Below are 19,241 nucleotides of genomic sequence, written 5' to 3'. Positions count from 1 at the left end.
TAAGAAACTAAGCAATCTAAAAGTCACATAAATATATATGCGATCACTTGTAGCACTTGAGCTATGAAGCTTATCAACTGAGGAATGCGTGTAGTTGAGAGGGAAATGTATCTAAGGACATGATTTTTTGCAATGATTTTGGCGGCTTCAGATTGAATTATTTGACAGATAGTTTCGACCTGGCCGGAGGTCGATAAATTTAATTTCGACTTGAAAATATTTAGAAACTGGGAAAGGCCAACTAGTAGTTTGTAGTTAAATTACGCAGTATGTCGTGGAGTTTTGTGTTCATTTATCTAGGTGTTCCATGTAAACTGACATCGAACCTGAATATTACGCAAACTGACGTACTGCTTCGATGTATTATGAAATTGGTGTGTGTTTTGTAATGTCCTTCGTAATCAGAATGGTTAATTTAAAAACAAATCAAAGAGTTCAGCATTAAATATTTACAACAATGAGCTTATATTAAGATAAATTTAAATTCGATACTCGTACTTTCCTTTTATCCCTAATTTTGCAATTTGACGATTATTTGAGGCAAAAATATTCAAACGATCGATATAAGTTGATTCAGTACATACGTACTTTCATTTAATTTCCACACGAACTTGGTTCCCTTGATTAATCGTTCATCCGAATTCTGAAATATTGTTTCAAACTGTTTTAATATTTGAAAATAGTATTATCATGTATTTTTATTGTTTTTATTGACGATATCAAATAATGTATAAAATCAGTCGCGTCACTAGCCTGACTAACCCACGACAAGTCCCCAAAATCTAGAGATAAACATTGTGTGTGATAAAAGTTTGTCTACAATGTAAATAGTGAGTTATCGATTTGAACATTTCGACATATTCTCTCAAGTTTTCGTAACCGAGTTTTAAGTCAAAGGCAAATGGACAAATGGGTATTCGGATTTTGAGAGAGAAACAGCTATGAAAAAAATGAAAGCTGTATGCACACTACTACTTGGAGTGTTTTTAATTTTATGTTATATCGACTGTAAGTATTACACGTTTTGACATTTTAAAGAAGAACTTCTATTGGTTTTGTTTACAGTGTATATTTTTGAAGTGGTACTTATTTTTCATCAAATTTATGTATTTTATCGGTATTTGCTCATTGGCGGATGTTAAAAGTAGCAATACTCCAGAAGAACGGTTATTCTGTGTATATGTCAGGAAAATTTCAATTCATGTACTCAATTAACGAAAAAAGTATTCTTTTGTAAATTATATCAGAATAGCTTGAATATGTTATGAACCAAAGCAAGACTGTTTTATTTTTGGTTCAAACATGTATTTATTGGACTCGAATGAATGAGTATTTGTTTCTTGTACAAAAGAAATGACAAGGAATATACACTGATTGCTTGAGTGTAAAACTTCTGCTGAAGTAATCATTAATGTTGATTTTTTTATCCAGTAATAACACAAACATGCAATTCCAGTTTTTTTCCTTGGTAGTTTTTCTACAAAAAAAAAGAGCGAGGTCGGATTAAGAAGCTTAAAATAAACACATTTTCTAACTTAAAAGTGTATTGAAACTTTTTGTACCTTGACATGAATTAACATTATAATTGAAAATATGTTAAACTTAGAATATATTTTTAAATACACCAAGATGTATTGCTCATAAAGTTTCAACTGTAGCAATGGTCCTGAACAATATGGTAAACTATCTTTGTTTTGAAAATAAGATTTAATGTTGTTGTTGTTATTTATTTGTGAATGAAAAGAAAGGCCCTTTGGCTTTTTTGTAGTAAAGAATCATTGGCTCTTTGCAACTATATAAAAAATAAAACAAATGCAAACATACAAATTTCATTTTCTATTTTAATAAGGATTAAGAGGAGTCACTGAAACAACTCCAGAGCTCAGTTGTTTATAAATTTATCCACTGGATAATTAATATAGATTGCACAAGACTTATCCCGATGATAATTATATAGATTGCACTAGACTTATCCACTGGATAACATATATATTGCACTAGAGTTATCCAGATAATAACTTTGGTCCAGCGGATAAATCTTTTTAAATAACTGGACCCATGAATACAGATTATATCAGATTTAATCTGAATACTATTTATATTATTTTCCAATTTCAACAGTAACGTTATCCAGAGGAGTTCGGTTTGGTGGCTACAGAGGAGGTTATTACAGGAGTTACTACAGTGGTTACAGATCTTACCGTTATTATTACTACTATTACTCGTATACATTGTAAGTAGTAACAATTTTTAACGTTTACTATAATCAGACCACTGTACTACCAAGAACTTAGCAATATACAGCAGTTGAAATTAAGATTGTAGGAACTTAGTAATATACACTTTTGTGGTAAGTTGATAGGCATGCTAAAAATACACTTCGGCGAGGTAGGGCTTGGGTAGAAAAAAATGTTTTCTCGCAGAAGTGTATATTGAGCATACTAATGCTTACTCATCAACTATCCCACATTTAAAACAAACGGGTCGTCTTCTTCCTTAGATATATAGTATCAAATCATATTTTTTAATTATTGTAATATATTGTTGCATGCGAAGACAAACAATAAATAAATATTTATTTATTTATTTATTTAAATATACTAATTAAGCCAAAATATAAGTGGTAAAACTGAACAGTGCGATTGAAACTATGTACAATGATATGATCAAGTTATTGTTTGAATGATAGCACAGAGAACAACTAGCGTAGGTTGCTTTCTGAAGCTATCTGTGGATGAAGCCTGAACCAGTGGTGAAAGGAGTTGGTTCCACTGAGGTATAGTGTACAGAAAAAAAATGAATGCGGGTATGTGTGTTTTGAAGTATGGATGTGTATGTGAGATTACTGTTTTTCCTGGTTCTTGAGTCAGTAATTTTGATTGTATAGTACTTAGATGGTATGTGATTTTATAGAGAATAAATTATAATTATGATAATATTTTACGTAACCTGTGATGAGATAAGCGTGGTAAGTCGATATTTTCGAGTATGTCTGTAATACTAACTAACTGTTATTGTGGTATCTATTACAGACATACATATCAGCTCGTCACTGGACCATCTCAATTTTTGATTCGCATTCTTCTATATGAGGGTCCCAAATAGTGATTAAGTATTCAAGTTTTGGTCGGACGAATACTTGCCTGTATGCCTGTGTTTTGATATACTGTTTTGACGTTTTTAAGTTGCGTTATAGGAATCTGAGTTTTGTTTTACTTTTAGATGTTACGTTATTAATTTTGTTGTCCGATTTTAAGTTAGACTGTATTGTTGCACCTAAATACTTAGCAGAGGTTACTGCTTCCAATTTGTGCTTATGCAGAATATAGTCATGTTTGAAGGGTTTTTTCTTCTTTTTTGTGAGTGAGTGAACTGTTCACTTATCCGGATGAAAGGCCATCAGTCAATTCTGTTCCCATCCGTTTTCCGCGTCAAGATCCGACTGGAGCATATCACAGGCGTTCTGGAATTTGATGTAACTATAGATAATGCTATCATCAGCAAACAGTCTGAGTTAACTGTGTGCTCAAGTAATCTGGTACTTAAGTTTATATAGACCAGGAACAAGACGGAACTCAGGACTGTTCCCTGAGGAACGCAAGAGATAACATGAACAGTGGACTTACCCTCAATAACGACTGTTTGCGTGCGGCTTGCAAAACAATGCCTAAACCCAGTTTAGTGTGTGTCCAGTAATGCCATAGTAATTAAGCTTGTAAAGAAGTCTAGATTTTTTATCGAAAGCTTGAGCAAAATACATAATTATTAGGTAAGTTTAAATTGTTTTATTGTCAGTTTCAGATCATTCTTGAATGAAGGAGAGTAACCGAGTTTCATATGAGCTTGAGTGTCGAAAACCGTGTTGAAGATCATACAGTATGTTGTTAGTTTCAATGTGATTAATTATATGTTTTGTCACTGTGTGTTCCATTAATATGCAGCAAATGCAAGTTAATGAAATAGACCTTTAATTAACTGCTTGATGTTTGTCGGCCTCTTTAAAAGCTGATGCAACATTTTCATGTTTCCAGTCTGAGGGGGTTTCTCCAGTTTCAAAAGAGTTTGTTAAAATTTGTTGCAGTATTGGTGCTTTGTTCATTCTGACTTCTTTGAATATAATTATGACTATTCATATTGTCTGGACCAGAAATTTTGTGTGGGTTGGTATTATTAAGAAGTTAAGAAGAACAATGTCTGGAGTGGTAATATTCAGTGATGGAATAAATGGGTGGTAATTTGGTTCTTTGTCTGGTATACTTTCTTCTAGTTCTGATGTGAATACTGATAGAAACTGATCGTTTTGGTTGTTTGCTTTTTTACCGTGTCTTTTACCTACTTTGTATGATTACTACTATGATAGGATTATATATATACACAACAATAAGTATGGCAAATTTAATAGCTTGATACATGTAATAAAAAAGTCCAGTATTACAATAAAACATAACATTAGAATGTAAGCTAAATATGCAAAACCCAATACCCTTAGTAATGCTACTGGGAAAGTGGATGGGAAGCTGACAGAAACAGCGTGTCGCCATTAGCAGATTTTTGCACTAGCAGGTACGAGACCACAATTATCTGGAATACTTAATCACGAATATAGTTCCTATAATAATAGGGGATTTTTCAAAAACTTTTTAGAAACACTTCCTTTCAGAATTTCTCATACTTTTTGTGCTCAAATGGAAGAGGAATAATGAAATTATTTTAGTAGATGTGTTGAAATGAGAAATTTGACATTTAAGTTTGTGACATCCAGAAGCCATTTTGGGTCATTTTTTAGGGTCTCTCTGTGTTTATGCATAAAATTTGAAAAAAATAATGGTAATTTTTTTTATATTTTTTATATAAGTTGTTGGAAGGTTCAAATTAACATCCCTGAAAATCTGAATTGAATTGCGCCGGTGGAATTTTTTTAAATTACAGAAAGGCTATAAAGAAGACAGTGGGAAAATTAATTGTGGTTTCGTGCCAGCAGCGTGGCTTATCAAAACGAGACTGCGGGATCGTATGGAGGCCCAGCGAAAAACCCCAAAGCATGCGCGGCAAATTCAAACATTGTGCTAAAAAACAAGTTACAAATAAATTCAATTTACCTACTTTGTATGATTACTACTATGATAGGCATATATATACACAACAATAAGTATGGCAAATTTAATAGCTTGGTACCTCCAAGCAAACAAACCCCCCAATTACAAACATGCCCCCTGCATTGATAAACAGATACATGTAATAAAAAAAGTTCCAAAGCCAATGAAGAATTTAACGGGTAAGAGGATACAGAAGGAGGAAATAGCTTTCAAACGTTGATCAACATCACTATCTATATATCTTGTGAAGCAATCACTTGACCAATATCCTAGTAACTTAATCTTGTTGTCAGAGAGACCCGCTTTTGACCCCCAGGTAGCGGCACCACGGCGAAAGGAATGAACACCCTAGCTTGCGGTATCTACATATAAATTTTGCAAAGCTAAACGGAAGGCATTTAAAAAAAAAAACAGTACATGTTAAACATGACTTACCTGACAAGAGAAAACGGGGGTCCAGAGGATCTTCGGCTGTAGCTGGACATAACGGGTGATTACTTAAACAAGGCAATACCACTTCTATTGGTTTTGAACGAAATTGAATCGTTTTAACTACTTTTAAACGTAAAAGCATACCCCAGCTACACGGTAATACATCAACCCTTCGAAGATTAAGGTCGGGATTCCACGTTCCCTTTACAAGAAAATTATTTGGTCTTAAAAAGCCAAAGAACCCTGTCAAACAAGCTGCCCAAAAACAATATTGTTGTGGTTTGACAAATCTAGAATATTCCTTAAATTCAATAACAGTTCCGGCGTAACTGGCGCTTTGCAGGTGTTACGGGAGAGTATGATTTGACTCCCAAAATTATATTCCGCCACCAAGGATCGAACCCTAGACCGCTCGGTGACAAGCCAGCGACAAACCGATTCGGCTAAAGAATTAATCCTTTAGCCAAGACAATTAACTGGCTATTTAAATGTCACTACCTACTACAACGCAGGTAGGCCGTCCTGCGAAGATTAAGCCCCACCTTAAGAGTCTTCGTACCACGAACGACTCTAACACTAGCTCAATAGCTAACTAACGTGGGTTTTTTAGTTGGGCGCCAAATATAACGGGAGGGCATGATTTGACTCACAAAATTATACTCCACCACCGAGGATCGAACCCTAGACCGCTCGGAGACAAGCCAACGACAAACCGATTCGGCTAAAGAATTAATCCTTTAGCCAAGTCAATTAACCGGCTACCTACTACAACGCAGGTAGGCCGTGCTGCCACTATAACTATAAACACTATAACAGTTTTATTTGTCCATAAATGTCCCCAGCGAAGTACAGATAAGGTGACAGCAGCAGTTTCTTTAATACTGATATGTTCATTTTTAATAACTGGCAAGTCAATAGACCAATTAACATAAAAGAAATCTCCATTGTAATAGCCAGCGTCTCCTAATGAAGACGCGTCAGTTTGTAACGACGTGATTTTGTTCGAGTCCATAAATTTCACTGTGCCATTGAAAACCTTCATAAATTTAATCCACCAAGAAATGTCAGCAAGGAAATCGGCAGATAACAACACTTTGTTACTGTGGTTTTCTACATTAGAATTAGCGTCAATTAAACGTTTCAGAAACGTTCTACCACCTTTCACCGTTTGACAAGCCCAGTTTAACTTGCCGCGAAGTGACTGAAGTTGTTTAACACTTGCACGTTTGCGTTTTTCAAAGGATAGCAGAAGGCTATAAAATTCAGAATGCTTCTGCTCTGGCATGGTAAGTGTCAAATCACGGGTATCGATTATTATGCCTAAAAAAAGTTATTCGCTGTGTTGGACCTTCTACCTTCGAATAGTTTATGTTAAAACCTAATTGTCTCAGTGGGCGAAGCAATAAAAGCAAATCCCTAATACAATCATACGTAGTTTCTGAAATAATTAAAAAATCGTCTAGATAAGCAATACATGTTACATTGTATACACATTTCATAATTTTACAAACTGACCCATTCAACATTTGAAAAAGTTTTGGGCTTCGCGAATGGCCAAATGGAAGTTTAGGATCATACATGTAAGTAGGAACATCATCACCTGTGAAGGTCCATTTTAAGCCGGTGTATTCATGATCTAACTTGTGATATGTAACGGATCTATACGCACTTTTAAGGTCAAATTTTGCAAGAAAACTATTTGGTTTAATAAGTTTTAAAGTTTTTTGCGAATCGTGTCGCATATCCATATATGAACAATTTGTATCACTTGTATAAGAATTGAGGGAAATTCCTACGGGCTGACTAGCGTCATGAATTAAACGTATTTCACCATTTGGTTTTCGGAGCTCACAATTGTTGGAATCTTTTTAGTAATAACATAATTTCCTAAAGCAAGGTCATTTTGTAGCTGAATTTCTACTTCTTCTTGCACTTTAAATGCTGATGCATAATTTTCACGATTGGTTAGATAATGCGGGCCAAATTTTGTACATAAACAAAAGCCATTTTTTACTTTACCTAAAATGAATTCTCGGTCCTCTGTTTCCTAAGGTAATAGGCGACATTAAGCCTCGAAATGAAGCCTGTTAATCGCGGATGTCGCCTTCGGCTCCACAACTAGTCCCGATTTTGCGGCACTTCCTAGTTTTTTGGTCTCGTCATTGGTTGATTATAACCATTTAACGTAGAGTGAGCACTAGAAAAACAAATTGCACAATTATGCATCATTTTGCAATCTACACGATAACATGAATTGTAATTGAAGCTTTGGCAGGTCTCGCGTCCATCGGGCAGAAACGGACCTTTTCGGCGATCATCAGTAATCTGGTTCGGATTTCTACCCTTAATGGCGACTTTGGAAGCTTCTGCGAATGCTCTAGATGTTGGATTATCCCGTTTCGACACTAACTGAAAGTCACGCAAATCTTGTCTATATGTTTCTCATTCGAATAACTCATCGGCCTGCTTTTGACGATATTATTTGTCGTACAGCAAAACTGAATACCATACATTCCGGGCGGCTAAGCGATAGAGATCGGCGGTATATTTGAGGTAACCATTAATGTCCGTTAGCCGCGTTTGTTTCACCAATTCCTGCATGATTTTAATGTTCGCGTATCCCCACTCCTCTATTGTAACCTTGTCCAAATTTTCTTTTTACCTTTGCGAAACTCAACTTCACTGCCCAATGTAAACGTTTGAAATTGTTCAACGGGCTCTGGCCAGATAAATGACAGAATCTGAAGCACTTTTTGTTCTTTGGAAGTATCTACTAAGCTAATAGGCTCACCTGTATTTGAAGGATTGTGAAGGTGACATCGTTGCATTCCGGAATTCATCGCCGAGACTTGCAAAGTCCGCAAACTGTATTTTTCTTGTTCAATTTGCTGGCGTAAATGTGCTTTCTTCCTGTCAAGTCTGAGATCCCTCAACTGTTTTTCTAGATCCTGCAGTTCTTCATCAGCATCGTGTGCACGTCTGATTTGGGGCAATCGGGTTGTACGTCGACATCATTTTCCTCGGCTGATTCGTCAGCCGCATTTGCACCGTCGTCTAAATCGGGTCTTCTGCCCTTTCCTCGTCTTAACACTTCTATCAGGTATTTGAGCTTACCCGGAGTATCGTCTCCAGTCGTCATTTTACTTTCAAAGCTGACAAAAACAGTGTGTCGCCATTAGCAAATTTTTGCACTAGCAGCGTGGCTCATCAAAACGAGATTGCTGGATAGTATGGAGGCCCAGCGAAAAAGCATGCGGCAAATTCAAACGTTGTGCTAAAAACAGTTTACAAATAAATTCAATGATGTAAGGGTGCAATATTTTGTAAGAGCTGAAATGCCTGACTTATCTATTCTTATAGATTATATATACTGGAAGAGCTTTTTAGATTTTTATCAATTTAGATCGAAGATCAGAATTGATATAGCAGTCGCCAGAGCCTTTAGATTTGTAATGTCTGTTTGCAACTGCAATTACCTTACACTACCGCAGGAAAATAGTCCCTTTGGCATACCCCATTAAGGTTCAAAATGCAGATAGTTAGGTCCACTTTTTAGGTATATCTAATATATCATACTTCATTCTATGATATTTACGCCAATAAACAAACCCAATAAACGACTTGATTAATTTGATCCATTAAAAATAGTTGACCTCTAACCTCTTATCAGTACCTGTTTATTTCTATGTGTTTACCCGTATAAACCAATCGTTCACTTTATAATATTCAATAAGTCGAAATATTCAAGTTGCCTTCAAATGCTTTATTCTTAGATGCACAATAAAGCATTTGATGTTTATCTAGAAATGAAAAACCCTGCGAGATTATAAATAGGTAGTCATCGATCATGGAAATGAAATATGAAGAGGAATGCTGAATATCAATTGGAAGAGCTGTTTTCAGATATTTCATACATTCTATGGCAGTGGTTCCGATCAAGAAACATATAAAGAAAGAGGTTCCAGACAGGGACTACACTCCATTCCATGCTATTGTTTGCCGCTCATGTTTGTCAAACTTTGATCAAAAGGGTAGCATAACTCCAAAACCATCCTGATACAATATAGGATGATTTGACAGAGTTTTTGTATAATTTACACTTTTTTGTAAAAATTTATACTTTTTCTGTAAATATTAATAAAAGATTCAATAAAATGTAAAATGTTGTGTTGGCGAAACGGCTGCAGAAAGCGGAAAGACGAGATCTGGCAAGACGGTACAAGTCGCCGAGAAGTACATTGGCTAAGGTAGGCGTGGTACAGCGATAACTGAAGTTCCTACGTGCATTACTGAGTGAATAGGGAGCCCGATCCTCACATACGCGAGGCCACATGTAAATAAGTCACCCTGGTTTTAGAGGACGAGAAATTCCGACTGGTACCAGTCGTGAACCGCCCGCTCTGGTAACAGATAAAGCCTTATTTAAACCCACCTTCCTGTGGTACCACAGAAAGGTATAAAATAATATAGTCCAACGCAGAATTATACGATCCTGCAACAATTTCATTTTATTCACTTACATAGCAATAAAATACAATATACAAAGTATAAACCGCATTCTAAATATGCGAAGAGATTCGAAAACAGATTTGCTGCTTTTCAAATTCGGTCTTCTGAGAGAATGTTGCTGGTCATATCGTATTCTATACATATCGTTAAGAACAAACATGTACAGTTTTCAATTCATAGGCCATGTCGGGTATTAAATGAACATCATAATGGCAAATACTACTGCAATTGTGGTTACACTGTAAGAGTCAAATCTGTACTACAATTAACAATAACGTTTGGCTTTATAAGTCTGTAACTTTGGCGTTCTGAATGACAAATCCAACCTCACAAAAAAACGGGAAAGTTGCACTTTGCGATTCTATGTATCAGGGTTTTAAAAGATAGAAACGATAATACGGCATCTTGCTAGTCTGTAAATATTGAATATCGTACCATGCATCATTAAGATAATATTCCAGCTTGTGATTCTGAAAATATCGGCGTTTTGGTGACAAATCCTGCATCATAAGATGATGTTGCGCTATTCGAGTCTGTAAATAATGGTGCTTTGAATGTCCCATCATGCAGCGTACAAAACACACACTCCTGTTTTAACGACTACAGGCAAAATAAGTATCGCGATGCACAATAAAGCTGCGCTTCCTTACTGAAAGTATCTGTATGTTAGATAATGTTATGCTCGTAGATATCAATCCCTCTGCCGACTACATCTGTGCTGCAATATCTGTAGTTATCGCTGAAAAAATATATGAAAACAACAGCAGAAAAGTATCTGTGGATGTTGAAAGGGATGGAGGGAAGGTTTTGAGAACCGTTCGCCATTCATGAACGCTGACAATGACGTAACAGGTTACTGACGTAAGCATTATAAAGGCTTGTCGAAAACCGGACACAACTTCGGAATCAGCGTTACATTAATTGAACTTTCATTAAACTCGCCTTATCGTTTACCCGATAACCAGTACTTAAATTTTTGTACATTTTACATCATTACTGCAAAACTAATGTTATTTCGAAATCTTTCATTGTTAGACTATACATCTAGACAATCTGATAAGGGAGTATTTTAAACTTAGTCTCAGATATAGTGAAATAATCAAATGTTTGGATGAATTAGATCTACATGGACATAGTATAAGAATTCGTACACTTAAAAGAATTACGAAAAATCTCGGACTTATCCGTCGGAAGTATAAAAGTGATATTTTACAGATAGCATCATTAATTTGTTATATATTTCCTTGCATATCCAATTAAAATTATATTAAATATCAAAGCCTCCATTGTTAAATTCGAAAACTTTGGTAACTTGAAAGTCCTATAAAACCAAAATAGGAACTAAATCTATACAACAATAACATAAGATATTTCGACATTTACACGAATCAGAAATCTTAGCTGTGTTACCTGTGTTGGGATCTATAGGATATCAGTGCAGTTACATTTACATGTATATGTAAAAGCAAATCATATTCCACATTGTACAGATTGATTTCTAATCCCTGCATCCTCCAAAAATATGCTTCTCCACATCTGCGTGTATTACACTCAATATGGTCCTTCAGTAACAGAAATTAAAATTATTCATAGATATGTCATTTTCAAATAAAATGCACACCTTTTAATCCCTGAGAGCTTTCAAGTTTACTTCTTCCACGCCTCTTCTATGTAGGAATGACTCCATGGCTTCTGTCAAAACATTAGAACTTTAAATTATGTACAGAAAAAGTGAAAATTTTACAGAAAAAAGTATAAAATTTACAGAAAAAATGTAAGTTTTACAGTAAAAAGTTTAAATTTTACAAAAAGTGTAAATTTTATAGAAAAAAAGTGTAAAATTTACAGAAAAAATGTAAATTTTACAGTAAAAAGTTTAAATGTTACAAAAAAAGTGTAAAATTTATAGAAAAAAGTGTAAAATTTACAGATAAAAGTGGGCAAAATACAAAAACAGTGAAGTGTTTGTGTGGCCCTAATACGCTTCGGAATCCGTAGTTTACGACTGAGTTTTGGTAGATTTTATGCATCTCTGCTTGTATCTTGTCTAGGTCAGTTTTAATGTTATCCCAGTTTGCATTTTTGTATTTCAATACTTTTGTGGGTGTTTCTTTTATTAAAGTTTTGCAAATACAAAGTGATTATCGCTGCGCCCTATTGGTGGGAGTGAGTGTATTTTATTTTCATTTGTAGGGTTGATTAAGAGCAGTAAATCAAGTATATTTCGTGTTGGTATTTTTACTTCTTGGTGTTTGTTTGAATCATTTATTATGGCTATCACATTCTGGTGTTGCTTTCGGTCAAGATTATCTGGTAGGACACAGGTGTTTGCCCAGTCCATGTGGCCTTGGTTTAATTCGCCACCTATAATGACTGTAGAGTTAGATAGGTTGTTTGGCCGATTTAGTGACGTTGGTAATTGTTCTAGTGCACTATCATCATCATTGGATTATAGAAAGCAGCTATTTTGATGTTTCGAGAACATGCGATGGTGATTTCTGACCAAACTATTTCACAATTAGTTTGTAGTGTATGTATTTCTCATCTGAACTAATGAACTCTCTCTCTGTTTATGACCTTGGTTTTGGTTGTTTATATTTGATGGTCTTTCGTGCCTATATACATTGTAAGAGTCTGATAGGAAACTCATATGAGATGTTTGGATCAAGCCCGGTTTCGGTACCGATTAAGATATCTGGTTTTACTAAGTCAATAATTTCCAAGAGATCTTGTTTCTGATTTTTAATCGACTGAAAGTTAATATTAACAATTTTGAGGAGCTTGATGATTTGTTAGCTTAAGGGATGTTCTTTTTATTCTGATGGTCTGTTTGTTTATCTTTGGAATCGGTAAAGAAGATCCTGTTGTAGCGCCGGACATCTAGATACATGCACTATTCAAGCTTGATTGATTTAGGTTGATCTACGTGTTTGATGTCTCTATGATTGGTGAATTAGAGAAGTCAATGGATAAGTTTGGCATGCCACATGGTATGCAGTACCAGCTGATGTTACTTTTATCCAATACGCCAAACATATGGGAGTATATATCTTGACAGTCAATGAGGTACCACGAATCACATGCGTCACAAACAAATGACTTTCTTGCCCATGTTTTTACTGGTTTTGAGCAAGTACCACATGGCCATTGTGGGGCTCTTAGTCCTAGTTTGGTTTCAGTATCGTGCGCATTCGCTATCAGTAGTTAAAAGGGGTAAATATGAACAGGTTTTGCTGTTTTTGGTTTGAGGATGTTAGGGATTTGTATTCCATACAATTTTGTATAGGGTATGTGCTGATTAAACAGTAAGGAAATCAACCATGGGATAGTGAATTCCGAGGAGGGTAGTAGTTTTTGCAATGTATTTGATTTGCACATTAATCATGTTGTGTGTTGGTGAAGTTAACCAGTGTTATAAGTAATGATTATAACACTGTGCTGAAAGTAAACATGGCTACTATAATACGAATTTAATTCACCTACTTGTTGTTTACTGTGCTGTTTTCGAACAAGAAGTGTGACTCTCAACAACTATCTCACAAAAGATGTGTTAATTTCTCGAGTGTTAAATTTTCGTCCCCTTGGCGACTCAAGGGAGAAGGTTGTTATACACAGGAAGCCAGCAGGTTAGTTTGAAAGGGATAAATATTGTCAGACTTCAAGTCTTTTGGAGTATTATTTGTTAGATCACTTAATAGACATCGGTCCAAGGTTTAATGTTATGTTGAAATGGTGCGGAACAATAACAGTCATAACGACATTACGCAATTTAGTAGTAAAATTTAATTTGGGTCCATGTAGGATACATCTTTGATAAACAAAATGTTGAAATGGCATAAAAGATTTTTTTCTTATGTTGAATTTAAAATAATTTCTGTATGTAATCTTCAATCTATGTATGGCGATATGCTAAAAAGGTCTTTTCTTTTAAAATAAAAATAAAAGCTGCTTATTTGTCATGTTTTTTCGTCCTTCCGTCCAAAGTTCCAGTTTTTGTAACGTATTGCTATGAAGTACTTTGTATCTATCAAAAGAAGTTAGTACATAACCGGGTATGCAAACCTAGTAACTATTTTAAAGAAACTACATTCACCATGCAAAGACAATACTCCTATAATAACACACACAAAAATTATGAAATAGCGCTGTCGAGAGAAATAGTTTTTGACTGCTTATTCTTGAAAAACGGCTGAAAAAAATTGGTATATTTTAACCTCTTTACTATCCTCGATATATATTTAGAAAGCGTTTTCGATGCATCATGCATTATTTCGCCAGGGCCTCTCTGGTTATTTAAATTTTGTATTTGTGGAAATATATGTTAATAATTTAATTTCAGAAGTAACACGGTTTCTGATTGGATCAAAAATTTCGTTTATCATTCCATATAATAGAATATAGACCAAATTATGTAATGACTGTTACTACATCAAACTGTTTTAATTATTCACTCGTTACTTATGTCAAATCATAAGAAACGGTGTGGTTATTTCTTCATAGACCGAGAAAATATAACAGTCATTCCTTAATTATAAGACATAAATGACGTGGCTTATGACGATTCAGCAAAGAATCATATCTTCGCATGGGAAGAATTACCTTACCCTATATTTTATTGCAAATCCCTGAAATATATTTATTTGTTATCCATTAGCTACTTCAGGTCCTTTCCTGAAAGCTATTTATCATGTATAAAATTTGCTAAAATATTTTTTGTAGAGGTCACCTTTTTTGTGTGTAATCTTTACGTAAGTTTCACTAGATTTTATTGGGGTACACCGAATTCACTCCCATTCTGAATATTATCGAGCAAACAAGCCCAATCATTGAATTGCTCGCTCTTGTTTTTGTAAATTGAAATTAGTTGTAAAGTTTTTGTTTACAGATCAACGGGTGCCATAGTAGGGATTGTCATTGGTTCGATAGTCGGAATAGCTCTGTTCATTGCGTGTTGTATATTTTGTTGTGCCTGCTGTTGTGCTTTCTGTGAAGAATCAAGTGCTAGTGGAAATGTAAACCAACAGACCCAGCAGCCTGTCTCAACAATATCTTCGAGTAATTCAACTTTTAACAACTGTAAGTTTATGCTGCATTTTTATACTTGAAACTTGGACTGTCGTTTAAATTTTGTTGTACGATTTTGCATTGTGTTGACAACTCTTGATTGAATAAAACCATTCGTCCATATAACCGAAGGAGCAATATGCAAATGAAGAAAAATCCGTCCGCTATTAATGAAAATATTTGAATGAACAATATGCAAATGACCATAAAAGGAAAATCCATCAATGATAATGCGCCACCGGTCAGTGTGTACATTTGACCTGAATGCAAATAAAAAAATAAAATTCCCCTAGTAACCACTGAATGAAAAAACTTCGAGTAATATAGTTCCATACAAAGATTAATTAAATTTCCCCATGATATAGATAAGCAAAGTCGTACAAAAATAATATAAGCAACGTAACCGTCTATTATTATTTATAGTCAGTAGATGTGTTGGTGGGCTAACGCCTCACTCTCCAACAAAATCTACCCACTGTCTAAATAATCATAAACGGTCACTGGGAGCTAATAACACATCATAGGAATAAAATCGCAACGGCGACTTAAGTAATTCGAAGATGCGACATTTCAGAATAAAAGACGATCTTACAGGGTTTGTAAGTCTCGTTCTAGTTTCAGTTTTCCTTCCGGAATTTTAGATGTAGAACGTATTAAAATCTGAAGGCCAGTCTGCATTTTATTGTTCACTTCCGGGAAATGAAAACGCTGTTTCACTATGCAAATTCTTCTATTTCTATGCTTTTTTTAACATTTTTATTCCGTATAACTAGATGTTTTTCATTTTTGATCAGTATTTTTTCACAAAAATATATTTTGCTTTTAACATTGAACTCAATGCTATGTTAATGACGAAACTATGCATTTGAATGGGAGATGAGGACCCATTCTCGTGAAATCACGGAGTCACGTGACGAGACTTACATAACCTAAAGTACCAAGCTTCATATGCAAGAAAAAAATATCTGCACATTTAGGAAAATTAAAATGTCACCTATATGGAAAGTATAGAAAGTAACTTGGTTGTTTCCATAGCATAGACCTGGTCCCGACGCCACAAAACTTATGAAATTAATAAGGTCTGAGCATATTCTTAACTTTCATGGTAACCCCAATGCTCACAGTTTTGAGGGGAGTCCGAGTTCACTTTAGTTCATTTTCCGTATTATTTTGGTTATTTCGTGTTCTTAATTGTGTGATTCTGCTTTCCCTGTCTACTCTTTATCCTTGGAATATATGCGTTTGATTTCTGCTCGCATTTTGGTGCCCTTGAAGTCCCAAACAGTTAAGAATTTTCTCAGACTTAAGGAGATAGACCTATGGTAAGGGACACAACTCTTACAAATTATTGGAACGTTTGTATTCAGCATTTTACATCAATCTCATGTAAGCAACTTGGACTGATTTCCCTCCGTTTCAGATGAAAGCTTTGATATACTTTGGTAAAATTGGATATGATACAAACATATATCACTGATTTATGTCCCTTACCTTAGGTCTACCTCCTTGAGTATTTTTTTTAAAAGTTTTGTGGCGCTTAGGCCTGAATTTACTCTATCATGCTAAGAAGTCTTCTTTGATTTCTTTCCCTTAAACAAATATTATGGAAAAAGTAAAATCATCGTTATGTCTGCATAATATAACTCACACTGTAGAATTGTGGTTAGACGTTTTTCCATTCTATTGCAGTGGATTCAACAACAGAGCCCGGTGTACAGTTTATTTATAACAACACAGAACAATATAGTACTAGGTATTCAGCGCCTCCGCCATCATATGATGTTGTCACATCTTCTGGAAAAATTAACGCTGGCTTCCAAAGCGGTACATCTTAACGGGACCATTTTGAGGAAACCAAATATATTACATGATACACATGAATGATACCAATATAAGATGATATCCCCTATTTCAACATTGTAACGAAACAATAATAATTCAAAATATCAAAAGATGCGCTGTTCCTTACTACCATACATCGTGTACTATGTTACAGTCCTATATTTATCCTACGATGAGGAATGTCCCGGCCAGCGAGAGCTATATTTTAACATAGCCTAGCTTGCCGAGTGGTGTAGGGCGCTAGATTTAGTGCAGGCGGTGTTGCCATAGATGTCACAGCGGTACGATTCCCGCGGAGGGAACGACCAAAAATTTGCTTCGCAAATTTGACAGTTCTAACATCGTTGAGAATTTTTCAGACTCTTCTATGCTTACATTATCTTCCGTGTGTCAATTTGACCGATGGAGCAGTGTAGCGATTCGATTCGTCACATTCTGAGACGTATATATATATATGATATTTTGAATTATTTATTACATCGTAATATAGTAATAATGTAATCGTAACAAATAGGAAGATCTATATCCGAACATCAATTGCACGCAAGCGGCATTCAAAGCCAACGACATTATTGGGATGGAATAGTCTAATAACAGATTCTAATTTTAACTACTTCGGACTTTTCATTTTAGAATTACCTTTTCAAATAACAGTAGAAATAATTTAAGCAATACGCTTTATTATAGACCATCTTCAAAACAATATGATGAAGTCGATCGAAAACGTTAATGCCGAGCATCCTGTAAATAGACCTTGGAATTCGTCGTAAAAGTGACGCAAAGTTTTCTCCTGAAATATAAAGGGACTCAAAATTTCCTCCTGAAATATGAACTAAGCTTACAGGCCACCGGTCAATTACTTACTTACTAATTCCTCTTCGTCTCGGGTGAAATACTATGCTGCAATAGTTTCTCTCCATTTATGTCTATCTTTTGCCAGCTTCAGCACCTGCGTATGGAGTTTCCACATCACAACTCATGTTATGCCAGAGCTGCGCAGACTTTTGTATTGCGCTAGGACTCTTATAGTTAGGCTTTTGGAACAGGACTATGTTGCTACAAGATTGAAGTCATCACTACAGGTCGCCATCATCGTGGATCGTTATGGTGTATCCATCTGCACCATGAAAACTGATTTGTTCAACGTGTCATAGTTTTCCTTTTCTCTTTCGTCTACCCGGACTTGACTTTTTATGAGCAACTTGGCTCTAGAAAAGCAGAGGACGCTTAACATACCGTGCACCTGGTCCATGCTGCCAGTTTTTAGTGGAGTCCGAGTTGCTCATTTGCTTTTGTTACTTTGTATGCATTATTTTACTTACTTAATGTTCTTATTTGTGTATATCTGTTTTCCAAGTTTGGTCTTTGTCCCTGGATTACTTTCTTTTGATTTCCGCTAGAATCTTGGTTTCATTGATTATTCGTTTTGTGCCTCGCCCCATGTGTGCCACCCGTCTTTCAGTTCTGTCACGACTGTTCTGCGCTTTGTTGTTTTTGGTTAAAAATACCAAATTCTAATTTAATATTATCTTTCTTGTGTCAGTGTTTTCTTAAGTAAACTAAAAAAAATCAAAGTGCTGAGGCACTGAATCAAGGAAGACCTCAAAGTAATAAAAAAATATTCATGTAACCAAATTGTAAGCTAAATAAACCGATCAAAACTTAGTCCTTAAAGGAATAACCATTTGTTTTAAAGCAGTCTATATTTATACATTCCGTTTATCAATATATACTTATGGATTTTCTTAATTTCTTTTGTATTATTGCTTTTGGTATTCTTGGCTGTACACGTACGTTGATGTCCTCAAATTTCCTAACACTTGAATCAAAATTTCTTACAAATATGAATTCCACTGAGAGTCACTGTCTATCAATATTCGATGAATTTTCAAAGTAAGAATGCATCTACACCTTGAAATTTTGGTTTGGAGATGCATGTAGTAGAAATGAATTCTGCAGACTAGAGGAAGTTGAACAAAGGCCTAATCTCAAGGGAGAAATGAGCAAAAAACGTTTCTTTGTTTGTGCTCACTTTGATGTAGAATTTTTTGGAAATAAATTTGAGCTAAAAATTGTCCTTGTCATTGTTGTCTAGATTAGGCTATGTGTTTAACTCATCGAAACTGTGCACGTATTTACCATAAATTATTACCTTTCTCTAGGAATTTTTCAGTTCAAACAAGGATAAAAACTCTTGTTGTAAAAATTACTATGCAGTTTAAAGATCATTAAACTAAAAGCAACTTTGTACCTCATAGATTTGAGCAATTTAAGATTCCAATTAAGTTGGAAAGTCAA

The 19,241-nt window shown here is 35.0% G+C and overlaps 1 protein-coding gene and 1 pseudogene across 1 annotated transcript; one reads left to right on the top strand and one right to left on the bottom strand.

Annotated features, from left to right (window-relative positions):
• The first annotated feature begins 801 nt into the window (after positions 1-801).
• On the top strand, positions 802-19,018 carry LOC148629679 (uncharacterized). Its single transcript, XM_088555243.1, has 4 exons — positions 802-1,008; positions 2,122-2,233; positions 14,923-15,113; positions 16,791-19,018. Exons 1-4 carry the CDS (start codon positions 942-944, stop codon positions 16,934-16,936), a joined length of 516 nt encoding a protein of 171 aa, XP_088411369.1. The 5' UTR covers positions 802-941; the 3' UTR covers positions 16,937-19,018.
• Positions 4,476-6,813, bottom strand: LOC148629680 (uncharacterized; annotated as a pseudogene).
• Positions 19,019-19,241: the final 223 nt, after the last annotated feature.

This window comes from Perna viridis, chromosome 1, assembly GCF_037379345.1.
Source record: "Perna viridis isolate PV_CMFRI_1.1 ecotype Kerala chromosome 1, ASM3737934v1, whole genome shotgun sequence".
In the NCBI taxonomy this organism is placed as follows: Eukaryota; Metazoa; Mollusca; class Bivalvia; order Mytilida; family Mytilidae; genus Perna; species Perna viridis.
The sequence above is the reverse complement of the archived record's forward strand: the minus strand, read 5'-3'. Positions and strand labels throughout refer to the sequence as shown.